A 26,871-nucleotide genomic window follows, 5' to 3' on the forward strand; every position below is an offset into this window, starting at 1 on the left:
AATCCTCACTGTCCCAAGGCTCCACCCCCAAATCTCCAGGAATCTCCCAACCTGGAGCTGGCAGCCCTACAGTGAATTGCTCTCTGTATCTGGAAGATCCGTCGTGATTCCCGGAGTGCTGCCACTGCTGCTGTGAGGGGAGAGGAAGCAGGTGGGTGGCTGGGAATACCGCCACCACTGCCGCTGCTGCTGTACAGGATGGGGGAGGAAGCAGGCAAGAGGCTGGGAGAGTGATGGGGGCAGAAAGAGAGAGTGTTGGGGTGGGGAGGGGAGAAACAGAGAGAAAGAGTGATGAGGTGGGGAGGCAGAAAAACAAAGAAAATGATGACGGGTCAGAAAGAGAGAGGAAATCACATGTGCAGAGGAGAGATAGAAAGTAAGAAAAGGGGGGCAGAGGGAAGAAATAATGTGTGAGAGGTAGGGAGAGAGGGGAGGAAGGAAAGGTGTGAGGAATGGGATGACCATCCCGCAAGTTTCTTGCGGGTCTCCACTTGTACTTTATAAAATAGTCGTTCAAAAATCCCATATAGGATCACTGTTAATAACAACAATAACAACAACGACAACAATAGAAAAGTCAATCTACTACAGAATCAATACTCCATGTAAACAGAAACTGTACCAACTTGAGAATCTGAACCCATTACGTCCATGAATCTAGCAGTGTGTCTTTGAGTACATGTTCGGCACAGCCATTTCCCCCTTTGTACCAAAGCTCAGCGCAGTCTTTCCACACACACACACCCATAATCCACTCCAAGTCCCCTCCCCCAGTCTTCCTCTATTTCTGCAGTCCCATGTATGAGCTACAGGAAGCCTTCTTGCTTTTACTGAGAACTCGTCCATGAAGACTTGTACCAGAATACAGTCTTGCGGGTCTCCAAGATGCCACTGGATTGCTGTTCATTTCTTTTAAACATATGAAGACACCCTCCCTGCGGGAACTTTACCATTGAGGGAGGCACAGGTTGGAATGGAATTAGAGGAGGTGCTTGACTGGCAGATATTCTACGTATTGGGGAGAAAAGGGGTGCGCCAGAGCCCTACAGCTGCAACATCGGAGAATGCCAAAGACAAAGGAGACAGTGTATAAATATAGTCACAAACAAAATCCACCAAGGGAAGACCATCTACAATTCACAACTATGTTCAAAACTATATATTATATTCAGGGGTCATTTCGTTAAAAAAGAGGTGCAGGAGCTCATTAGCATAACTCATTAGTGTGATGTATTGGAATCCTCACTTGAATCGCCCCATTGACACGCAATGTTAAGCGAAGGCTCCTCCAAACTAACGTACGATTGGTCGCCCTCTACCAGCGACCAATCAGAATAAGACACAGTCCCTGAGCGGGAAGAACTCCTATTGGTCCTTATCTAAGCAACCTTATTGGTTGATTATTGTAAATAGGTGTGGCTATGTTAGCCCGGGAATGTTTAAAAGGAGCCTAGCTCCCAATGTTAAACTGTTCTGGTTTTGAATGCGTTCGAGTGTTTGTTCGCTACTTCATTAAAGCTGAATCACTTAGCTGAAATCATTCTCCGAGTCTTTGTTAGTGCGATCTAACAATTAGCATAACTTATTTGCATATGCCACACCCCCTGACATCACCGGAAGGGTGTCAGAAAGCAACACCCACCGCTCAGGCTCCACTGGGCTGTTTTGGATTGCCAGCTATGGGGGTGGGGGAGTGCAGATCTGTCCTCACAGAGGAGGGAGAGCTTGCACCTGAATAAAACTTGGTCTTAAAGGTGCCACTGGACTGTTTTGGACCAGGGGGGCGGGGTGGGGGGCTCTGCAGCTTACCTGGCTGCTTCTTGCTCTGACAGGGCTGCTGGGAGCAGGGGGTGGGGCTTGTTGCATGTGCCCACCCACTGGACTCTTTACTGCCAGAGCTCCACACCTGTGCACTCCGTCAGGCAATGACCCCTGATTATATTCATTGAAATACAAAGAAGGGTTAGTAGTCACAACCCAATAAAGTATGTAAACATAGATCCAACAATTTGCTTATAACAATTAAGCATAGTTTAAACAAGAAACATATTCAGGACTCGGCTATGATAGCTCCAAATAGTATGTCTTGCATCACGCAGGGGAATGTAAGACGAAGCTGTGTCACCAGAGAACCGGCTCCTTTTTGCTACGAAAGAGCACTGTGGATTGTTCAAGTTTGCCTGCTGCTTTATTTATTTTATTTATCTATCAGTAGGCCCATTCAAGGGGCTGTGGTGGCTCAAGCGGTTAAGATGCTGAACTGCAGGTCAGAAGGTCAGTAGTTTGGCAGTTCGAGACCTGAGTGCCGCGGGACGGAGTGAGCTCCCATCTCTGGTCCCAGCTCCTGCCAACCTAGCAGTTCGAAAGCAAGAAATTGCAAGTAGATAAATAGGTACCACTTCAGTGGGAAAGTAACAGCGTTCCGTGCGCCTCGGTGTTTATTCATGCCAGCCACGTGACCATGGAAATGTCTTCAGACAGTGCTGGCTCTTTGGCTTGGAAACGGAGATGAGCACTGCATCCCTAGAGTTGGATTCGACTGGCTTTCGAGCAAGGTCAACCTTTACCTAGGCCTATCAAATAAGGTAATCATATTTTTTTTTACAAGTGTGGCTGTTGTCCTCTTCATAGAAAATATTTTTTAAAAATCTAGTTGCCCCTTTTAAGACTGATTTTTAATTGCATGCAAGAGAGAGTATATGGTGGAATGGTTTACTCAGGAACTCTTAAAGGAACATTCAGGAATAAAAGTTATGCGTCTATTCCAGTGTGAAGCTGTAACCTCTGTTTGAGCCTTATTAGATCTCCGACTGTGTCAAATAAATTACCGTTCTACTAACTTGACATTCTGTACTATCCATCAATGCTCCCTCTAAGCCGTGGAGTCTTGTGAGCAGAACTTCTACTTTGTGAGCTACCGGCATTAAAGTTGTTACAGTGTTCCCTCTAAGCTGAGTTAGTGTGAGCTAGCTTACAGTTTTTTAGCCTCTGGCTCACACATCTTCGTCTTAGCTCAGGAAGGGGGTGGCTCCAGAGCAAACTAATTGATGCAGGAGCCAAATCACACCTTTAATGCCAGTAGCTCACAAAGTAGAATTCCTGCTCACAAGACTCCAGAGCTTAGAGGGAACATTGGTTGTGAGCCAGCAATTTGGCTACTGCATCAATTAGTTTGCTCTGGAGCCACCTCCTTCCCGAGCTAGGACAAAAATGTGTGTAAAGGTAAAGGTACCCTTGCTCGAAAGCCAGTCGAGTCTGACTCTAGGGTTGCGGTGCTCATGTCCGTTTCCAAGCCGAAGAGCCAGCGCTGTCCGAAGATGTTTCCATGGTCATGTGGCCGGCATGACTAAACACCGAGGCGCACGGAATGCTGTTACCTTCCCACCGAAGCGGTACCTATTTATCTACTTGCAATTTCTTGCTTTCCAACTGCTAGGTTGGCAGGAGCTGGAACTAGAGACGGGAGCTCACTCCATCATGCGGCACACACCCGAGTCTCGAACTGCTGAACAACTGACCTTCCACAGCCTGCAGTTCAGCGTCTTAACCACTTGAGCCACCGCAGCTCCTAAAAAAAAAATGTGTGAGCCAGAGGCTAAGAAACTGTGAGCTAGCTCACACTAACTCAGCTTAGAGGGAACATCGGCTACCCATCTGAATCTGGCATTTGGGTGACAGCCAGTGTTCCCTCTAAGCTGAGTTAGTGTGAGCCAGCTCACAGTTTCTTAGCCTCCGGCTCACGGATCTTTGTCTCAGCTCAGGATGGATGGCTCCAGAGCAACCTCATTGATGGCAGTAGCCAAATCACTCGCTCACGACTTTTATGCCAGTTGCTCACAAATTGGAATTTTTGCTCACAGGACCCCACAGCTTAGAGGGAACATTAGCTACCCTGAGGTCTCCCAGCGTAGGACCCACGCCCCCATTCAGCCAGCCAGCCAGCCAGCCTGAGCCAACCAATGTCTGGAACTAGCCGGTCAGAAGGTAAAAGGTAAAGGTTCCCTTGCTCGAAAGCCAGTCGAGTCCGACTCTAGGGTTGCGGTGCTCATCTCCGTTTCCAAGCCGAAGAGCCAGCGCTGTCCGAAGACGTTTCCGTGGTCACGTGGCCGGCATGACTAAACACCGAGGCGCACGGAACGCTGTTACCTTCCCACCGAAGTGGTCCCTATTTATCTACTTGCAATTTCTTGCTTTCGACACAGCCTGCAGTTCAGCGTCTTAAGTTAACCACTTGAGCCACCGCAGCCGGTCAGAAACCTGTTAGCAAATCGGTGCGCCCTGGGACACAATCTGCCTCTCCGATCTGCCCGCCTCCCTCCCTCCCTCCCTCCGTCCAATCGTTCCCGCAGCTCCACACCCCCATCTCAGGATTGGGCGGGCGGGCCCTTGGGGAGGCGGCTCCCCTCCCCTCCCCTCTCCCTTAGTTCCGGGCTCCTGTCGCCTCGCGCTGCCGGACCTGCTCGCCTCGCGCCCTCCGTGTCCCCGCACTGCAGCTGCCCGGCCGGCCCCAGTCATGACGGACCGCTCCACCTTCGACACCAACGTGGTCACCCTGACCCGCTACGTGGTCGAGGAGGGGAGGAAAGCGCGGAGCACCGGGGAGCTCACCCAGCTGCTCAATGCCGTCTGCACCGCCGTCAAGGCCATCTCCACCGCCGTCCGGAAGGCGGGCATCGCCAACCTGTGAGTCCGGGAGCCCTTTCCCTCCGGGGAAGCGAAGCGAGCCCTCCCTTAGCCTTGGGCCCCCTTGCTGCTCCTTCTAGCTAGGGACTTTTTTGGGAGGGGGCCATGGAGGGCTGGTTTTCAGTCAGTTTCAGCGTGCTGGTCAATTTCACGCTGTGACACCCCCGGCTCAGCAGAAGGCTGCTTCTCTCCCCCCTCCCGCTTTTGACATCCTGCATAAATTACCCGCCCTCCCCAGTTAAAAGAAGTGTGGCTGTCTTCCACCCCGGTCTTTGCAGTCTGAAGAAGATTTAAGTGGGGGTGTTTCTCAGTCAGAGTGCAAAGTGGCGCGCAGGTGGTGAGTTGAGGCACTTCGGGGACAGCCTGGGAGGGAGGGGGCCCAGAAGAAATGGGAGGGGGCCAGGCCCCGTGGGCCCCACATAAGCTACGGGCCTGCGGCCACCGCTGGTAGATAGAACTTCCCTCGTCTGTCTTTGCGCGCACGCCCCTCCTTCACTGCTTTGGGGGATCCCCCGGGGTCCCCCAATCTGACTGCCAATGAAGTGCTCCCGATGGCACCTGGTATATTTGCTTGCTTGAATGTTGTTTGGAGAAGATTCTTTTAAAGCAATGCAGAAGTGCAGTGGCCTGGAAAGGATGATAAACATATGTGGACGTGCAAAAGTATGCTAGCACTCTTGAGGTGTGAAAACGACACCAAATGTAGACAGCTTTTTCGAAGACGGGTGCCAAAAGGCTGGGACACCGGTGGGAAAGACAAATGCAAACTCAGCCAGAGTGTTGGACTGGATGCGCCATTGGCCTGATCCAACATTGGCTTCTCTTATGTTCTTAAGTCGCCACTAGCCTAGGCGGTCAGCAATGCTCCCTCTAAGCTGTGGAGTTTTGCGAGCAAAAATTTTATTTTGTGAGCTACTGGCATGACAGTTGTGAGCAAGCGATTTGGTTGCCGCATAAATTAATTCGCTCCTGGAGCCCTCCTTCCTGAGGCCAAGGCAAAAATGTGTGAGCTGGAGGTGAAAAAACTGTGAGCTAGTTCACACTAACTCAGCTTAGAGGGAACACTGGACTGGTCAGCCACAAATTCAGAGCACCTTTAAAACCAACGAAGGTTTATTCCAGGTATGAGCTTCCGTGTGCAGGGCACACTTTTTCAAATACACTGGAATGGGAGGTAGAGTTCAAACTTATAGACAGGGGCTGAACGGCAAATTTACATGTAACATGATGAAGGTGTTTTAAGTTATGCAAAAACTAAATAAGCTAAAATTATAAGGTCAACAGTTGTTTTGATTTAATTAAGGGGAGGGGGGAAGGAAAGGACACCAAAGCAAAAAAATGTGTCAAAATAGGGGATAAGAGGAGATGAATTGTTGTTGTTGTTCAGTCGCACAGTCGAGTCCGACTCTTTGCGACCCCATGGACCAGATCACGCCAGGCCTTCCTGTCTTCCGCTGTCCTCTGAAGTTTGCTCAACTTCATGTTCGTTGCATCTATGGCACTGTCCAACCATCTCATCCTTTGCCGTCCCCGTCTTCTTTGACCTTCAATCTTTCCCAGCATCAGGGTCTTCTCCAGTGAGTGCTCCCTTCTCATTTGGTGGCCAAAGTATTTGAGCTTCAGTTTCATTATCTGGCCTTCCAGGGAACGGTCAGGGTTGATTTCTTTTAGGATTGACTGATTGGATCTCCTTCCAGTCCAAGGGATCAAAAAAGGAGATGAATGGTGAATCTCAATTGACTCCCCACAATTAGAAAAGATGCCTTTACACACTTATCCCCTATTTTGACACATTCATTGTTTTGGTGTCCTTTCTTCCCCTTAATTAAATCAAAACAACTGTTGACTTTATGAACTTAGCTGGTTATTTAGTCTTTGCATTACTTAAAACACCTCCACTCATGTTACATGTAAATTTGCTGTTTGGCCTGTCTATAAGTTTGAGCTCTGCGTGCCATTCCGGTGTATTTGAAAAAGTGTCTATGCACGCGAAAGCTGCTTGAATAAACCTTTGTTGGTCTTAAAGGTGCTGCTGAACTCTAAATTTGTTCCACTAGATTAGACGGACCAACCCACATTCCAGACTGAGCCCAACTCTTCCACCCTGTTTCCACTGGAATGTTTCTGAATTAGTAAGTGTCACCTGTCTCTGGCCACGCTTCCTAACACATCCACCTTCACCTGGGACTCCATGCCACTGTTTACGATTTCTTTCACTCTTTCTTGCTCCTTAGATGGGCAGGGCTTGAACATACTAACTAACATCCTGGTTGTATTGTGAACCTGCCCACATAATCCTGGGTGTCTGAACCTAGTCAAAAGTAGCAACGAGCCTGTTGTCTTGCCAATAGTATCCTATTAATCTGTTAAGTGCCAGTGTTGCGCAGTGGTTAGAATATCAGAAGAGGGATCTGGCGGATCTTGTTTCAAATCTGCCCTCTGCCATTAGAAGCTGGCTGGGTAACCCTTGGGCCAGGCTTCCTCTCTCCGCCTAACCTACCTCACAAGGATGTTGTGATCAAAAAAATAAGGGAGAATCATGTACACAACCCTGTGGAAGAAAGGGCACAATAAAAAGATGCTAGACAGATATGATATTTCTGGCATCATCATATCACCCTCCTTTGGCTACTTAATGTCTTTGCTTGTGGAATCTCATGCCTGCATTTTCATATCTTGGGACGTCAAGTGGCTTAATGGAGCCCCTTACGCGCTAATCCCATGGTCATTAATCTACACTAAAGTAAAGGGTTCCCTTGCTCAAAAGCCAGTCGAGTCCGACTCTAGGGTTGCGGTGCTCATCTCCGTTTCAAAGCCGAAGAGCCAGCGCTGTCCGAAGACGTTTCCGTGGTCATGTGGCCGGCATGACTAAACACCAAGAGGCACGGAGCGCTGTTACCTTCCCACCGAAGTGGTCCCTATTTATCTACTTGCAATTTCTTGCTTTTGAACTGCTAGGTTGGCAGGAGCTGGAACTAGAGACGGGAGCTCACTCCGTCATGCGGCACACTCAGGTCTCGAACTGCTGAACTGCTGACCTTCCACAGCCTGCAGTTCAGCGTCTTAACCACTTGAGCCACCGCAGCTCCAATCTACACTAAATGTGTATGCAAACTTGTTTCTGTGGCAGAAAATGTACCCCGCTTGTTTTCTGCATTACTCCTATGCTCAGCTTGGTCCTGTTCTATGTGTTGAAAATGATATGGTTGGAGGAGCCAAAGTCCCAATCAAAAGCTGCAGTCTGTGTTCTGTTTCTTCAGAAGCCCCTGGCTCAGAAATACTCCCCTGCATTTAAGACAAGCCATCCTCCTTAGTCATTGTCTGGAGGTCTTTTTTTCTTCTTCTTCCCCTCTTGGTTCAGCTATGGGATTTCTGGCTCCACCAATGTGACGGGGGACCAAGTGAAGAAGTTGGACGTCCTTGCCAATGACATGGTGATCAACATGCTCAAGTCCTCTTTCACAACGTGTGTCATTGTCTCAGAAGAAAACAAAGACGCGCTCATCGTGGACGCTGACAAACAAGTCGGTACTCTTTAACGTCTTTCCCAATGCTTACATTCAAGTTGGTCTTTAATGAATGTTATCTTTAAATGTGTAAAAATTAACCAAAATACAGACTCCACGGGACAAAGGGCAGTGCCTTTTGGAGATTAGGAATGCAAGTGGGCCCTAGAGAGGGGAACTTCACTTAATGGGAGAGATTTGGTCATCTGGAGGGAGTGGTTTAAGTGCGTGGGCTCTAATCTTGGAGAACCGGGTTTGATTCCCCACTCCTCCACTTGCACCTGCTGGATGACCTTGGGCCAGCCGTAGCTGTCCTTGAAAGAGCAGTTCTTGAAAGAGCTCTCTCAGCCCCACTGACCTCACAGGGTGTCTGTTGTGGGGAGGGGAAGGGAAAGGAGTGTGTAAGCTGCTCTGAGACTCCCTTGGGTAGTGAAGGGCGGGGTAGGAATCCAATCTCTTCTTCTTTTACCTCACAGGGTGTCTGTTGTGGGGAGGGGAAGGGTAAGCCGCTCTGAGACTCCCTTGGGTAGTGAAGGGCGGGGTATGAATCCAATCTCTTCTTCTTCTTCTTTTACCTCACAGGGTGTCTGTTGTGGGGAGGGGGAAGGGAAAGGAGTTTGTAAGCCGCTCTGATACTCCTTTGGGTAGTGAAGGGCGGGGTATAAATCCAATCTCCTCTTCTTCTTCGTTTACCTCACAGCGTGTCTCTTGTGGGGAGGGAAAGGGAAAGGAGTTTGTAAACTGCTCTGAGAGTCCAAGTGAAGGGCGGGGTATAAATCCAGTCTCCTTCTCCTCCTCCTCCTCCTTTGAAGCAAATGTTGTCCATCTCTCAACTCCCTCCCCATGTCAATTTAAACTGGGATGAGCCTAGCTGGAGAAAAAGACAGCCTTGAGGAGACATTTGCAGGGAAAAACTGGTAGTTGCAAAAAGGATTGAGGTCCCATTCCTGTCTGTTGATCCTTCTCTGTAAGGACTTTTGGCCTCATGTTTCCCTTTATCTTGGCAAATCTAAGGTTAGGGCCTTACATTTATTGCTATTCATTTTGACCCCAGATGTTGGTCTAGCCATTTGATGCCCAGGATGCAGTTTCGAGAACGTTTGTATTTAGTACATAGATGTCGCAAGCAAGTAAAGTGCATAGATGTTGCAAGCAAATAAGTAAAGGTCATACGTTCAGATGTAGTTGCCCGCGGAGGCCCTGCAGAGACAGTTCTTCTGAGTACTTGGGCCCCACAGGAATGGGCTCAAACAGAAAGTTAGGCAAAGGACAGCCTCTTTCCATCTTCTCATGTACACGACAGCACTGGCAGTTCAGAAGAAACTTGGAACACCAATCGTTTTTGTGTAATTTTCATGTTACCCAAAAATGTTGATGTTCAATACAGAAGTCAAAGAAGTCCAAGAATAGCTTGCTGTGTGTCAATTCACCAGTGGTCTTGGAATAAATAAATGAATCAAAATAAATAAATCAGATCTACTGGCGAAAGTGTGTACAAGTTTTGGATTAAAAAGTAGTGGTCAGCTAATATTTCTGCTTCCCTTTTTTTACAAACTTACAAGAGAGCGGCAACTGCGCACAATCTGCCAGAAAGCACCTCCTGTGCAAGCCTCATTGAAGTGCATCGGACTTCTGTGTAACCCCTCTTTGTCGCAGTGGAACTCATGAAAGCGCTTATTATTTCTTGGCTTGTATGTTGATTTCTTGAAAAAGGATCAGAACCCTTGGCATTTGCTCACAAGCCTCCCAAATGGTTGGTGTGGTTTGGTGTAGTGGTTAAGTGCACGGACTCTAATCTGGGAGAACCGGGTTTGATTCCCCATCCCTCCACTTGCAGCTGCTGGATGACCTTGGGCAAGCCATAGTTCTGACAAGAGCTGTTCTTGAAAAACAGCAGTTCCTGTCAGAGCGCTCTCAGCCCCACCTACCTCCCAGGGGGTCTTTTGTGGGGAGGGGAAGGGAAAGGAGTTTGTAAGCCACTCTGAGTGAAGGGCGGGGTATGAATCTCTCCTCCTCCTCCTCCTCCTTCTTCTGTTGGGTTTCTGCAGTTATACTGGCTCTGAGAAATATGTGGTAGGATGACATTACCAAATACTTCTCCGTATTTCGAGGCTGAAATGAGGTCCTTTCTTCACAACCCGCAGAGCATTGTGTGCTTTGAGTTCCTGTATCTAAAACCTTGAGCCGTTTTAATCAGAATGACAAAACTTCACTTGGGCAATAAACACCGAACCACAGCAATTTCCCTTTAAGGAACTTGTTGCTTTATAGTGCGTCCTTAATAAGATGCTTGTTTCTCACTAGTATTTTAGGGCTCATCTGGAAGGGAGACTTTCCCAAACTAAACCCTGTAATAGCAAAAAGGTAAAAATTACCTGAAATCTCCCCCCACCCCCATGACAGAGAAACAAGCACTAGCCTGCATACGTATTGTGAGTGGATTCATATCTTTTTCCTTTCAAGCCAGTTTGGTGTAGTGGTTGAGTGCACAGACTCTAATCTGGGAGAACCAGGTTTGATTCCCCACTCCTCCACTTGCACCTGGCTGGATGACCTTGGGTCAGTCACAAGCAATGGCACAGCTGTCCTTGAAAAAGAGCAGTTTCTGTCAAGAGCTCTCTCAGCCCCACCTACCTCACAGGGTGTCTGTTGGGGGGGGGAAGGGAAAGGAGTTTGTAAGCCGCTCTGAGACACCTTTGGGTAGTGAAGGGCAGTGTATAAATCCAATCTCTTCTTCTTCTTCTTCTTCTCTCACAGGGTGTCTGTCATGGGGAGGGGAAGGGAAAGGAGTTTGTCAGCCGCTCTGAGACTCCCTTGGGTAGTGAAGGGTGGGGTATAAATCCAATCTCTTCTCTTCTTCTCTTCCTAGGGTAAATACATAGTCTGCATGGATCCACTTGACGGCTCGTCTAATATTGATTGCCTTGTGTCCATCGGAACCATTTTTGCCATCTACAGAAAGGTACCCTAAATGGCTGCTTATGGAAGTAATGAAGAAATATAACTTAACGGGGGGAAAACCCAGATACAGGCTGCGTTCAGACTGGCAGTTTGGCCCGGCAGCCAAACGTTTCAGGAGCGATTCAGATTAAAGGGTTCACACAGGCACATCTGTCAGGCGTCCACCAGCAGTACTCAAGCAGTCTTGTGCCGCTTCCCTCCCGAGTTTAAAAGATACCAGGTGAAAGTGGTAGCAAACCGTGTGTAGAGTGGGTTGATTCCGGTTCCCTGAGTGTGAACGCAGGCGCTGCTAAGGCGGGAACAACCCGCAGTCATTGATAATAGGCACCGGCTGTTTCCGCAGGCAGGTGCCTGCGCGATCCTGCCCTATTTGCTGCTGTGCCCATGCACATGGGCGCATGCAGCCCAGTGCGGAAACAGCTCCTAACAGCCCGCCAGGGCGGCCCAACAGTATGAACGCTCCCTTGCGCTTCCTCCACGGTATCTTCCTGCTTAATTCGCTGCAGTGTGAACGGGAACACCGCAACCAGGGGTCATTTTGTAGAAAAAGAGGTGCAGGAGCTCATTAGCATAACTCATTAGCATAACTAATTTGCATATGCCACGCCCCCTGACATCACCGGAAGTGTTCCAGAAGGCAACACCCACCGCTCAGGCTCTACTGGACTCTTTTGGATTCCTAGCTATTGGGGGGGGGGACATGCAGATCTGTCCTCACAGAGGAGGAAGAGCTTGTACCTGAATAAAACTTGGTCTTAAAGGTGCCACTGGACTGTTTTGGACCGGGGGACCGGGGGGGGAGCTCTGCAACTTACCTGGCCGCTTCTTGCTCTGACTGAGGGCTGCTGGGAGCAGGGGGTGGGGCTTGTTGCATGTGCCCGCCCCCTGGGCTCTTTACTGCCGGAGCTCGGCTCCTGTGCGCTCCTGCAGGAAATGACCCCTGACCGCAACCAAGCCGTTCCAGGTCTGTTCCGGGTTTTCTTTGCCACGACTCCCTAGCGCTGCAAACTGCCAGTCTGAACTCGGGCACAATTATTGGATTGGATCTCATCAAAATGATGCACATGTGCAGGAGGCCATTCCTCCATCTGTCCCCTCGTGCTGCTTCTGGGGCTCCATCAGGAGCAGCACATCAGGGGGCATTTTGGACTGCTTTGGGAGACTGGGGAGCTTGCACTTCGTAGCGAGGATTTAGATGGGATCCAACCAGTTTTATTTACGGTGCGCTGCTCTGTGGACCCAATGTCTATTCAGGTCAATGTCAAAAGGGTGAACTGGCTTCTCAAATACATACTGGTGGTGACAAGTGTTAAAGTCAAGGTAAAGGTTTCCCTTGCTTGAAAGCTAGTTGAATCCGATGCTAGGGGTCGCTGCTCATCTCTGTTTCCAAGCCGAAGAGCCAGCGCTGTCCGAAGACGTTTCTGTGGTCATGTGGCCGGCATGACTAGACACCAAGGCGCACAGACTGCTGTTACCTTCCCACCGGAGTGGTACCTATTTATCTACTTGCAGTTTCTTGCTTTCGAACTGCTCGGTTGGCAGGAGCTGGGGCCAGAGATGGGAGCTCACTCTGTCATGTGGCGCTCACGTCTCGAACTGCTGAACTACTGAACTTCGGGTCTGTAGTTCAGTGTCTTAACCACTTGAGCCACTGCAGCCCCTAAGTGTTAGTGTGAATGAAAACTGTGATCTGACAGAGTCATTAAAGCCATCAGTTTGATGACTTAAGTCTCACGGGACAATAGTGAAATCCTGTTTTTGAAGAAAGGGGAATTGAGCTTGCAACATGGCACGCAAGTTTGCAATGTAATCTGCAAAGCACTTGTGTTGGTAAGAGTTTGGTTGACTGATGCGGGGACCTTATTTGTACTAATGATGTGAAGATCAGTGTCTTTCTGACAAGTACCCGCCTTGCCTTAAGAACCTGAAATACTGGATTAGCATGATTTTACAATGTGAAGGGATGTTAATTAAAGGCAACCCTGTTATTTGTTTTAATTAGGTCTATAATCTAGCAGTACTAGGATGCACTGTATAGATTTGATAGGTGAAATCAGTTGATCAGCAAAGTAAGGAGGCATTTTCTAAAATTGCAGTGCACATTATTTAGAACTAAGCCCTTGGGGCAATGTTACTCCTGTCCTAAAGCCCTTTCACTGTCTACCTGTTTGTTTCTCAGTCTGATTCAACCACTGAAGCCCTCATGATCTGGGGCCCGCATACTTGAAGGGCCAATTCTCCCTGGATGTTCCTGTGCGGCAGCTTCGTGTCCCTTCCAGCAGTTTCTGTGCCTCCTTTGTTTAAAAGGCTTGTTCTACAATTGCCTGGGCACAGGACTACTCCTGCCCAAAGCTTGTAGAACAGCTTTTGAGAAGACATCCAGTCTTTTCAGAGAGGCTATAAAACAGAATTATCCCCTAGAGGTTTGGGGGTGATTTGAGTGTTGGAAGGGAGGTTCAAAGCAATCCCTTACCCCTTAAGGCTCTTTTCTTGCTCTCTGGGTGAAATTGACTCCATAGAACACTTTTTTTTGAACTGTCTTAAAGGTCCGATCGGAAAGTATTAGCCCACTGTTAGAAAGATTTCCTGGGAGATCAAATAAAATCAAGCTTGACTATCTCCTGTCTGATAGAAACCACCAGACTACTCGTTGTTGTTGTTCAGTCGCACAGTCGAGTCCGACTCTTGGCGACCCCATGGACCAGCTCCCGCCAGGCCCTCCTGTCTTCCGCTGTCCTCTGAAGTTTGCTCAATTTCATGTTCGTTGCCTCTATGACACTGTCTAACCACCTCATCCTTTGCCGTCCCCGTCTTCTTTGACCTTCAATCTTTCCCAGCATCAGGGTCTTCTCCAGTGAGGGCTCCCTTCTCATTGGGTGGCCAAAGTATTTGAGCTTCAGTTTCATTATCTGGCCTGATAATGATAATAATTTGTTGGCTGAGCCATAGACTGTAGGTCAGATAAATGTCTCCTTAGCACTGGAGCACTGGACTTTTCCCTCCAGGCTTCATTCTTCACTTATAACCATGGGTCATTTCGTAGAAAAAGAGGTGCAGGAGCTCATTAGCATAACTCATTAGCATAACTTATTTGCATATGCCACACCCCCTGACATCACCGGAAGTGTGTCAGAAGGCAACACCCACCGCTCAGGCTCCACTGGACTGCTTTGGATTGCTAGCTATTGGGGGGGGGAATGTGCAGATCTGTCCTCACAGAGGAGGGGGAGCTTGTACCTGAATAAACCCTGGTGCCACTGGACTATTTTGGACTGGGGGGCCAGGGGGGAGGCTCTGCAGCTTACCTGGCTGCTTCTTGCTCTGACTGAGGGCTGCTGGGAGCAGGGGGTGGGGCTTGTTGCATGTGCCCGCCCCCTGGGCTCTTTACTGCCGGAGCTCCGCTCCTGTGCGCTCCCGCAGGAAATGGCCCCTGCTTATATCCATCTCTGATGCTTCAGAGGAAGAGGACAGCAAGGAGGACTATTTCAGACTTAAACTCCCTGACTTAATGTGGTTCTTTCTTACTCAAGGCTTCCACTGGTGCACCCTCTGAGAAAGATGCTTTGCAGCCTGGACGTAATCTTGTGGCAGCCGGTTATGCCCTCTATGGCAGTGCCACAATGCTCGTTTTAGCTCTGGAGAGTGGGGTCAACTGTTTTATGCTGGATCCGGTAAGTAATGTGGCCATATCCTAGGAAAAGTTTCTTTTTTGGGGGGGGGGGATTGGACAACATGGGCCTGTCGTTTATAAAAAGAAGAAACAGGTTTAGCCTGAGAGAAATTAATAAAAAGCAGATTCCACTTTAAATTGTATTCCGTTATAAGGGTAAAGGTCTCCCTTGCTCGAAAGCCAGTCGAATCCGACTCTAGGGTTGCGGTGCTTGTCTCCGTTTCCAAGCCGAAGAGCCAGCGCTGTCCGAAGACGTTTCTGTGGTCATGTGGCCGGCATGACTAGACGCCGAGGTGCACGGAACGCTGTTACCTTCCCACCAGAGCAGTACCTATTTATCTACTTGCAATTTCTTGCTTTCGAACTGCTAGGTTGGCAGGAGCTGGGGCCAGAGATGGGAGCGTCCTGCGGCGCTCAGGTCTCAAACTGCCGAACTACTAACCTTCCAGTCTGTAGTTCAGTGTCTTAACCACTGAGCCACCGCGGCCCTTTTTATTCATTTATAAAGCAATCCTCAAAAAGAAACAACTCCCCCACCCTGAAGTGCATGTTAATGAAGGAACAGTTTCGTGGTGGATCGCGTTAGCCTTGACCCCAACTTCGAATCCTTGCTCGTTTGTGATCTTACAAGGTGGCCTTGGGTGAATCAATCTTCATTCCAGTCTCAGTTTCCTGGACATAAAATACGAATAATAGTTCAAAGCAAATTAAAATCATATAGGGCTCTGTGTGATGACTAGCCAGGGGCCGCTGGTGCCTTCGAAAAGTGGGGTGTGCTACGCCTCCCCTTACAGACCTTTCTCGGGCTCCATCCACACACAGAACCTACTATTTGTTTGGCCTCAGCTCTGCCCATGGAAACCTTTCCTAGACCCCGGTCACACGGCAAAGTTGCCGCGGGAGAGGCACAGATGGTGGGCGGATTATCCGGGCGCAATCACACTCCAACATCTGGGAAGTGGAGCGCACCCGTGGCTTACCGCCGACAATGCGCGTTAAAAAACTAGTACCTCCAAGGTACTAGTAAACATTTGCCACGGGCTGCCTCCAGACGCCCGTGGTGTGATCGCGCTGGCGCGCGGCATTCCCGTCCGGTCCCTTGTTTACCCGGCGGCGCCGAGGGAAGGACCCGTGGTGTGCCGCTGGCCCGTCTGATCGCGTAATCGCAGATCAAACTGTGCCGGGGCAATTAGCCACACTCCCAGCCCGATATCCCGCCCGTGTGGCCGGGGCCCCTTTAGCTATAAGGACTAAATAGAAACTCCATGTTCAGAGGCAGTTTACCTCTGAATACCAGGTGCTAGAAAGGAAAAACGGGGGAAGGCCACCACCTTCAGGGCCTGGTTTTTTAGTGGAAACAGAATTCTGAACTGAAGGGAGATCACTTACTCCAAAGTGGAAGCAAATTGGGACAAGGCAGAGATGGCACCTGAATGGGGTTCTTAATGGGGTTAAGCAGCTATTTCTAAAAAGCTTTTATCTTCTATTCATCTATACTTTCACAAAAACAATTCTAACGGATGTTCTTGTGCACTTTCAGCTTGCTTCCCGATGTCTTATGGCGTAAGTGAGGTGTTTCTATGTGTGTGTGATATTAATATCCCAGCACCACCCCATTATCATGCCCTGGAAATAAAATGCATGTCTTCAGTGTAGCTCTTGTCATGCAGTTTGAATTAGAATTATTATGACTATTACCATATTCATTCAGTTTCTAAGAGCTGGCGTTTCAGTTGGCTTTGGCTTAAGCAGTTGCATGCCATTTTTATTCTTGTTGAATTTTTTGTAAACTGTTAAACCCTTTTGGCTTAAGCAGTTGCATACCAGCTTGGTGTCGTGGTTAAGTGCACGGACTCTAATCTGGGAGAACCGGGTAGTTCTGGCACAGCTGTTCTGTGAAAAAGAGCAGAGCCCCACCTACCTCACAGGGTGTCTGTTGTGGGGAGGGGAAGGGAAAGGAGTTTGTAAGCTGCTCTGAGACACCTTTGGGTAGTGAAGGGCAGGGTATAAATCCAATCTCCTCCTCCTTCTTTGTTTAAATATTAAATAACTGCAAAAGCATAACCTTCACTTAGAAATCTTTTCCAAGTTTAAACAAGTGATTTATATGGCTGGTCCAAAGTATACTAAGGAAATGTCCAAATAATCACTGGTTCCCAAAGTGGGCGATACCACCCCCTGGGGAGCGCTGGAACGATCAAGGTGGGCTGGAACGATCCAGGTGCAGATCCACAAAGTGCATTTTTTTGTCCAGTTCTTTAAGGTAGCTATCCAGGGAGATGCTGAGTATTTTTTTTTCTGAAAAGGGGGAGGTAGGCCAAATAAGTTTGGGAACCTATGAAATAGATAATTGTCTGAATTTGTAAAAAAAGGTGCTTTTCAGTGCAGTCCTCAGTAGAGTTACATTGATTTCAGTGGGCTTAAAGGATGTGATTCTGCTTAAAATTGCACTGTTAATCGCCTGTCAACAACTTCACAAGGGATTTGTACTTATATGCACTTGGTGTGTACTTGCTAGTGCATACTCTTTGGCCTGTATCCAAGGAAGCACGATCAGATTTCCATGAGAGGAACAGAACTTTCCTGCCTCCCCTGTGGCAAAATGCTGTCCCTCAGGATTAGGGGTCCCTCAGGAAAAGCATTTGGTTGATCTGATGGCCAATAGTGGGAGGAATCTGTGAGAACTTCCTTTTCTGCCATGGGGAAGTTTGGTTTGAAGCATCTGACTAGACCAGCTTTACAGACACACTCTTCTACCAGCATTTACTTGTTCAGAGTTGCTTTATATTGTAGTAACTGTTAAGAACATAAGAGAAGCCAATGTTGGATCAGGCCAATGGCCCATCTAGTCCCAACTAGGGTTGGCAAATGGGCCCGGGGGGCGGGGAATCCCCCGCTTCGGAGGCCCAATTTCCGCCACGGTGGAATTGGGCCCCGGGGGGAACCCCGCCCCCGAAGCTGCGTCACCAGAGGTGACGCACCCACGTTGCTGACGTGGCTGAGCTCGTTGGGGGGGAAACCATATGGTTCCCCCCCGATGTGCTCGGCCACGCCCCCAACGTCAGCAACGTCACACGTCCAGCAACATCCGCGCGCATCTAGCAACATCTCCCGGGCCGCGGCGAGGCTCCCCCACCGCGAGGGGTAAGTCCAGTTGGCAACCCTAAGTCCAACACTCTGTCACACAATGGCCAAAAATACCAGGGGCCATCAGAAGGTCCAGCAGTGGGGCCAAGACACTAGAAGCCCTCCCGCTGTTCCCCCCCCCAAGCATCAAGAATACAGAGCATCACTTGCCCCAGACTGAGAGTTCCTATCCATACCTTTTTTTTGTTTAAAACAAATTTTATTTGCTCCTATCCATACCTTGTGGCTAATAGCCACTGATGGACCTCTGCTCCATATGTTTATCTAATTCCCTCTTGAAGCTGTCCAGGCTTGTAGCCGTCACCACCTCCTGTGGCAGTGAATTCCATGTGTTAATCACTCTTTGGGTGAAGAACTTCCTTTTATCTGTTCTAACCCAGCTGCTCAGCAATTTCATTGAGTGCCCATAAGTTCTTGTATTGTAAGAAAGGGAGAAAAGTACACTTCTTTCTCAATCTGCTCTATCCCATGCATAATCTTATAAACCTCGATCATGTTACCCTTCAGCTGTTGTTTCTCCAAGCAGAATATGTTATTGAATAAAATATCTGCTTTTTTTCCTTAGGCAATTGGGGAGTTCATTTTAGTCAACAAAGATGTAAAAATCAAGAAGAAAGGAAATATCTACAGTGTCAATGAAGGATATGCTGCTTACTTTGACCCTGTTGTGACAGAATATCTTAAGAAGAAGAAATTCCCTCAGGTAAACTTCCACATTCTGTGAATAAATTTTTGAGTTAAGATACATATGGAATTGATACTACTTTGAATCCATTTGTATCTGTTTTATATTTATTTAGCTTTCCCATTTATATCCCGCCAATCCCATAAACGGGCTTAATTACCCATGCGTGCCCCCCTCCCCAATCTGCAGATAGCTAAATCCACGGATTGGGGCCACACAGAGGCTAAACAAGATTTTTTCCCCAGCAAACTTGGGGAGCCGCACAATACGTGCGAAAGAGCCGCATGTGGCTCCCGAGCCACAGTTCGGCCACCCTTGCCATAGAATATTGAGTGTGCTGTTTGAGAACATCCCGTCCTCCTGTTCCACAAACGCAGAATGGTTTCCTACCTTTTCACATGACTTTCAGGGGTGCAGTTGTTTGACTTGCACAGTTGGGAGCAGTGTTCCCTCTAAGCTGAGTCAGTGTGAGCCAGCTCACAGTTTTTTGGCCTCCGGCTTACACATTTTTGTCTTCGCTCAGGAAGGGATGCCTCCAGAGCAAACTAATTTATGCAGCAGCCAAATCGCTGGCTCACGATTTTAATGCCAGCAGCTCACAAAGTAGAATTTCTGCTCACAAGACTCCACAGCTTAGAGGGAACATGGAATCCAACCAGAAGCAGGTATCCAATTGCTATCTGGACCTGTGCTCAGATAACGGTAGCCCACAGACTGTCTCCTGAAACTGAATCACTTATCCTAATCAATATTCTATCAAACAATTCTTTTAGGATGGTACTTCTCCCTATGGCAGCAGGTACATAGGTTCCATGGTTGCTGATGTGCATCATACTTTGGTGTATGGAGGAATCTTTTTATATCCAGCCAACTCGAAGAGCCCCAAGGGAAAGGTAACACTAAAATATACCTCATTTTACAAAACTTCATAATCTGTTGCCATTTTTCACAAGTTCTACAACTGATCTAGTTTCTAAACGTTTTGTAGGTGTCCAGTTTTGGCACACTGGGCAAGAAGTTAGCTAGGTTTTGTTTTACTTAATAGAAAACAGGAACTGTACTGGCCCACTTGCATTCTCTTCCGGTTTTCTTTGAACTGAGTAGTATGTGCAGCTTGGTTGCTCTTCTGGGGCAAGCTCTTCCCACTGTACGTGGTATGGCACCATCACACACTGGCACAGTGTTCAGTCGTATAAACTGAGTAACACTCCCATTCAAATGAGCTGGGGATGCTGGCAATGGGTACCTTGCCAGTGCGAAAGAATGAGCAGGCTCGCATTTCAAGGAAGGGCTTTTTATATGCAGTCTTCATAGACCTTTCTTACACATTCAATTCCATATCTAGAAGCTGTCTATACCGGTTAAATTGAAGCAAGCTACAACTGACAAGAGATTGTTGTGGTTAATTAAAAATCTTTATACTGATTCTACCGCCCAAGTGCGGTGTAATCGTGATGGTTACTTAACTACTACGTCATTCAGGGTCTTCGACAGGGGTCCCTTTAGCACCAATTTGTATTTGTCTGACTTGCCAGGTTTTCTTAAAATGACCCTTATCTGCATTCACCTAAATTCCTGGACGTTTCAGTCCCGCTTTTACTTTATGTGGACAACTCAGTTTTACTTTCCCAAACCCGGGCCAATCTTCTTCGGGCTTTGAAAAGGTTCCGCACTTATTGTATGCATGAGGGATTATCTTGTTCATTTTACTAAAACCGAAATTATATTAAGTTTTCGCCTCTCCCTTTGACCAAAAGAGAGACATGGGTAGCAGATCTCACAGATTTTCTCTTTTAGGTCTTTGGGTGTTTTATTTCATTCTGCCTTCTCCTGGAGATGACATAAGCAATTGGCCACTCAGAAATCTATAGCCGCTATGAAGGCAATTTTGTGTTTCTCCCCCCCCCCCCAATGGGGTACATTCTATTCCAGCTGCTATTAAGAGTTTTTGACTCAATGGGGATTTCACAGCTTTTGCATGGCATACCTATATGGATTTCTGCTGTAGACAATTCTATAAATAAGAGTACATTCCTTGTTCCTTTGGGCAATTAGAGGGCTCCCTAGGTTCATTTCATCATTGGCCCTTGGTTATGAATTTTGTCTTAGCTCTATAGAACCCTGCGCCTTTAAGTTTTGGTTTCCTCTATTGTCTTGGGTTGTATTAAAAGGGCCATAGCATCGAAATCGCAGGCCTCACTTCAAAAAGGATGTGGACAATATCGAGAGGGTGCAGAAGAGAGCGACGAGGATGATCAGGGGTCTGGAGACTGAGCCCTATGAGGAAAGACTAAGGGCCTTGAGAATGTTTCGTTTGGAGAAGAGGAGACTGAGGAGGGACATGATTGCTCTCTTTAAATATTTGAAAGGCTGTCATTGGGAGGAGGGCAAGGAGCTGTTCCAGTTGGCAGCAAAGGATAGGACCCAAAGCAACGGGTTTAAATTACATGCAGAAAGGTATCGGCTGGATATTAGGAAAAACTTTTTCATGGTCAGAGTGGTTCAAAGGTGGAATCGGCTGGCTAGGGAGGTGGTGAGCTCCCCTTCGCTGACAGCTTTCAAGAAGAGGCTGGACGGATATTTGTCAGAGATGCTTTGGGCTGATCCTGCATGGGGCAGGGGGCTGGACTAGATGGTCTGTATGGCCCCTTCCCACTCAATGATTCTATTTTTGAGGCCCCTGAGGGTAGCTTGGTATACCTAACCCTCAGGGATTCTTATAAGGCTCCCTGCCTCCAACGTTTTGAACAGAAATGATCTCTTGTAAATCTTAAGGTGGGGGATCTCTTTTTATTCCTCCTTAAATAAATGCAAAAAACATGTGGCCAAATTGATTCATGCCAGAGATAGAGCTGTATTCGATACTTGGAGGACATGTTCTCCACTTGTCTTGGGCCTTCCGTCTAAGGGTAAACTCTCTTCTTATTTAGGCTCCTTGGTTCGCTCAAAGTTCTGTTAAGACCTTTATGTATTCACAATTCAACAGCCCCTTTTCAATGGTATTGCTGGGTCATAGAATCCTAGAATGTTAGAGTTGGAAGGGAAATTGCAGGTCATCTAGTCCAACCCCCTGCACTCTGCAAGAGCATAGCCGAAAGATAGCCCTATGACATACCCGAAAGATGGTCGTCCAGCCTCCGCTTGAAATCACCCAGTGAAGTAATGTCCACCACCTCCCGAGGCAGTCTGTTCCACTGCTCAACCACTCTGACAGTTAGGAAGTTTCTCCTGAAATTTAGCCGGTATCGACTCCCTTGTCATGTCCACCCATTAGATCTAGTCTTGCAATCCGGAGCAAGAGAGAATAGATCTGCTCCATCTTCTACATGACAGCCCTTTGAATATTTGAAGACTGCAATCATGTCCCCTCTAAGCCTTCTCTTTCCCAGGCTAAACATACCCAACTCTTTCAGCCTTTCCTCATAAGACTTGGATTCAAACCCTCTCACCATCCTGGTTGCCCTCTTCTGGACACGCTCGAGCTTGTCAACATCCTTCCTAAAATGTTGTTCTAAGGATCATCTGCTAAGGATCCCTTTTTCAAATTGGTCATGTCCCTGTCCCCTCCAATCAGTGGACTGTCTTGTACATTTTCTCCTGCAGTGTCCTCATGCGCTCCAGTTTAGGCTAAAATGGATTGTGCCATGCCTTGATGAGTGGACTGTGTTTCCTCTAGTGACATTAGAGCAAAAGGTTCAGTTTCTCTTAGAGGATTCCGATTCCCAATGTACTTATTCCATTGGCTCAATTTCTAGAGGCTACAGAGAAGTTGTCGAAGGGAGGTGTTTTTAGACAAGGGTTTTATTTAAGTTTTTCTGTTTTATTGTCCAAGACCTCAGTTTTAGAACAGGAGATGAAAGAAGAAAGAATTAGCGGTCCATATAGAAAATATAAGTAAGGCTCCTTTCTGAAAGGCACAGAACTGGGACCACAGAGAGAAATTTGTTTCTCCTGGGAATGATGCAACCGGTCTCAAAAGTTGAAAGGTGACGAGCCCGGACATAAACCCTTAACCTGTTTGCTCATTGTAGAGACAAGGCAGTTACTCATTTACCCAGTGTTTAATGAGCAGGACCTTTTCTTCTGTAGACAAATAGTAGGGGTTTTGTACAATATTAATAAACAGAGTCCTTGTCCTCCCGCATAGTTTCACTGATCAGCCTTTCATTTACTCACCTCTTCCACCAAAGGGAACATAAAATATGCCTGCTAGTGTAAAATGAAAGGAAACAACTCTGTATTGTCAAAGCTTTGGCTTTCTGTGGTGAAACACCACACCAAACTTCCCATGCATTTATGGGACACTCTGCAATCCAGCACTTGTGAATATGACACAGGAGATCAAAAGCACACTTGACACATATTTCCATTTGTCTTGTAAAGGCCAGTTGCAGCTGTGCTTGGCCCTGACAGATCAATGGCACACAGTGCCATAGAGGTGGGGGGGGGAAGGGGGGGTTGAAACTGGAAATTTTCTTTTCAGAATTCCCTGCCCATGTTTGTTAGAACTTTACAGGTAAAGAGACAGGTCCTCTCCTTTACACTGCATGTGGCTGTGACTTGCCTTCAGAAAATGAATGACGATACATGAAAATGGCCCTGTTGCAAGTCCGTTGTTCCTTCCAAAAACTGGTGGCAGTGCAATAGAAGAAGAAGAGATTGGATTTATACCCCGCCCTTCACTACCCAAGGGAGTCTCAGAGCGGCTTACAAACCCCTTTCCCTTCCCCTCCCCACCACAGACACCCTGCGAGGTAAAAGAAGAAGAAGAAGAGATTGGATTTATACCCCACCCTTCACAACCCAGAGGAGTCTCAGAGCGGCTTACAAACTCCTCTCCCTTCCCCTCCCCACCACAGACACCCTGTGAGGTAGAAGAAGAAGAAGAGATTGGATTTATACCCCGCCCTTCACTACCCAAAGGAGTCTCAGAGCGGCTTACAAACTCCTTTCCCTCCCCCTCCCCACAACAGACACCCTGTGAGGTAAAAGAAGAAGAAGAGATTGGATTTATACCCTGCCCTTCACTTGGGAGTCTCAGAGCGGCTTACTAACTCATTTCCCTTCCCCTCCCCACAACAGACACCCTGTGAGGTAAAAGAATAAGAGATTGGATTTATACCCCGCCCTTCAGTACCCAAAGGAGTCTCAGAGCGGCTTACAAACTCCTTTCCCTCCCCCTCCCCACAACAGACACCCTGTGAGGTGGGTGGGGCTGAGAGAACTCTGACAGAAACTGCTCTTTTTCGAGAACAGCTCTGCCAGAACTATGGCTGGCCCAAGGTCATCCAGCAGGTTCAAGTGGAGGCGTGGGGAATCAAACCCGGTTCTTCCAGATTAGAGTCCGCGCACTTAACCACTACACCAAACTGGCTCTGTGGATTTGACGGCAATCAGGGTCACTCTTCGGAAGGTTTTAAGCCAAGCGGCCCTGAGGCACCCATAGAGTTGCTGTCCCTTGACGCCACTTTCCCCTTTTTGTTTTATTTATTTATTTATTGTCTGATTTATACCCCGTCCTCCTCGCAAGCAGGCTCAGGGCGGCTTCCAGTAACATAAATACATGATAAAAACATACATAATACAGATTAAAACAAAACAATTAAAATAATACATTACAAAGTGCTGGCGGCGGTTAAAATTCAATCAGGAGGAATGCTTTCAGATGGATTTCCAGCTTCCAGCATAAAAGTGCCTAGATGTTACTCTGCTCTGTCGGCTCTTATGGCAGCTGCCGAGTTCCTGTAAGACAAATGGCCCACCGGGAGATTTAAGATAAAAAAGCCAGTCTGTCCTGGTAGACGGCCTCATCTCTTATTTGCTGGCATGTACTTCGTTGCACAAAGGTGAAACTCAGATGTCTGAATAACTCTATCTTTTGACTTTTTTTTTAAAGTACCCGAGGGTACACTTTTATTATTTTTTCCATTATTTATTTATTTATTTAGATTTATACCCCGCCCTCCCCGCAAGCGGGCTCAGGGCAGCTTCCACTAAAAACATAAATTACATTAAAATACAAGATATACAACATACCATAAAATGTTAATACATAAATACAAAGTGCAAGGTGCAGGCGGCAAATTATAATTCCTCATGATGGTAAGTTGCAGGAAACAATTGCCGTTGCGCTGATGTCAACAGATGATTTCTGCCATTAATCCATATAGTTGTTGAATCTACCAGCCGTATATAGTTGTAACAATGGGCCTCTAACAGCAGCGGCCCCTACTGAAATGCCTGGCGGAAGAGCTCCGTCTTGCAGGCCCTGCGGAACTGCAAAAGATCCCGCAGGGCCCTGATCTCCTCCGGGAGCTCATTCCACCAGGTAGGGGCCGCCACTGAGAAGGCTCCGGCTCTGGTAATGGCTAGGCGTATCTCTCGGGGGCCCGGAACCACTAAGCGACTCTGGGTCCCCGACCGAAGTGCTCTTGGGGGTGTATACGGGGAAAGGCGGTCCCTTAGGTAGGTCGGACCCCGGCCATATAGGGCTTTAAAGGTAAGAACCAGCACCTTGAAACGGACTCGGTATGCTATAGGCAGCCAGTGCAGCGCCTTCAACCCAGGCTTGATGTGCTCCCACCTGGGGAGGCCCATCAGCAGCCTAGCTGCCGCGTTCTGCACCAGCTGCAGCCTCCGGATCAGCAACAAAGGCAGCCCCATGTAGAGAGCGTTACAGTAGTCTAGTCTCGAGGTGACCATCGCATGGATCACTGTTGCTAGGTCAGTGCGGTCGAGGAAGGGGACCAACTGCCTGATCAGCCTAAGATGGTAAAAGGCCGACCTGGCAGTGGCCGCCACCTGGGCCTCCATAGTAAGGGAGGAATCCAGGAGGACACCCAGACTCCGTACCACCGGGGCTGGCACCAAAGGAGCCCCCCCGAAGGCTGGGAGTGGGATCCCCGCCCCGACACAAGCACAGGACCTCTGTCTTCGCTGGATTCAGCCTCAGTCGACTCAGTCTGAGCCAACCCGCCACAGCCTGCAAAGCCCCGTCCAGGTCCTCCCCTTTGTCCCCGACCTTGGAGAAAGGAAACCAGCCATTGTAAGGCTAGTCCCTGAATCCCCGCGTCGGCGAGGCGGTGGGCTAGCAGCTGATGGTCGACCGTGTCAAACGCGGCCGACAGATCTAACAACAGCAATACTGCCGATCCGCCTCGATCCAGATGCCTACGGAGGTCGTCAGCTAGAGCGACCAAGACCATCTCCGTCCCGTGTCCCGGGCGGAAGCCAGACTGAAAGGGGTCAAGCACAGAAGCGTCATCCAGAAAGCCCTACAGACATACAAACATACATACAAACAACCCCCATCTACCCCCCGCAACATGTAACATATAACAAGAGACTTTTTCATTTCTTCTGCTTGTAAGATTTCTAAATTCATTATCCAATTTACTCCACTAAGCTTATCTTTTCTGCGTTCTCAAATTACTACATTTATTTATCAGTTGCATTTACATTATACCAATCGTAAAATCTCTTCCAAGTTTTTTGAAAAGTCCATTCTGTACCGGCTCTCATCTCAAGTGTCAGTTTGTCATTTTCCGCCGTTTCAAATATTTTGTTCACGTGCTCTTGTTTCATTGGTATTGCCAATGTTTTCCAATATTTGGCATATACTATTCTTGCAGCTGTCGACATATGAACTATCAAATACCTATCTGCTTTATCAAAGTCTTTCGGAAATATATTCAATAACAGTATCTCTGGAGTAAACGGTATATTAGTTCTTATTATTTTTTCCATTATCTCATGAATCCATCTCCAGTACCTCTTTATAACTTTATATCTTTTGACTTCTCTGTAAAAATTGCAGTTGAGGTTACTGTATGAATGCAACCCCATGGCGTTTATCATCGAGAAGGCTGGAGGACTTGCAACGACAGGAAAGGAAGCAGTCTTGGACATCATGCCAGAAAACATTCACCAGCGTGTGCCTGTTGTCTTGGGGTCTCCAGATGATGTACAAGAATACATAGACCTGGTGAAAAAGCATTCAGCTAAGTGAGGAGGAAAAGGTGGCTGCTATCACGTCAACTGGAGTTTAAATGCCTCGGACCAAAGACCATATTTGTGCAATACTGCTGACGGTGAAACAAGTTTTTTTGGTGGGGGTGTGTCATGTGTTGAGCCTAAGCCACCCCTGAATGTGGATCTTGAACTGGGTGAGCTTGCTCCCCAAGAACAATAGCTGACCAGGATCCTGGAATTGACCTATA

General features: G+C 47.8%; 1 protein-coding gene across 1 annotated transcript; it reads left to right on the forward strand.

The window, feature by feature from the left end:
* The first annotated feature begins 4,429 nt into the window (after window positions 1-4,429).
* Window positions 4,430-26,871, forward strand: LOC107111130 (fructose-1,6-bisphosphatase 1-like). The gene is made up of 7 exons (XM_015412051.1): window positions 4,430-4,683; window positions 8,045-8,207; window positions 11,059-11,151; window positions 14,681-14,821; window positions 18,533-18,670; window positions 19,426-19,545; window positions 26,469-26,871. Exons 1-7 carry the CDS (start codon window positions 4,514-4,516, stop codon window positions 26,658-26,660), a joined length of 1,017 nt encoding a protein of 338 aa, XP_015267537.1. The 5' UTR covers window positions 4,430-4,513; the 3' UTR covers window positions 26,661-26,871.

Source organism: Gekko japonicus, unplaced genomic scaffold (assembly GCF_001447785.1).
Source record: "Gekko japonicus isolate JY-2015 unplaced genomic scaffold, Gekko_japonicus_V1.1 scaffold1285, whole genome shotgun sequence".
Classification (NCBI taxonomy): domain Eukaryota; kingdom Metazoa; phylum Chordata; class Lepidosauria; order Squamata; family Gekkonidae; genus Gekko; species Gekko japonicus.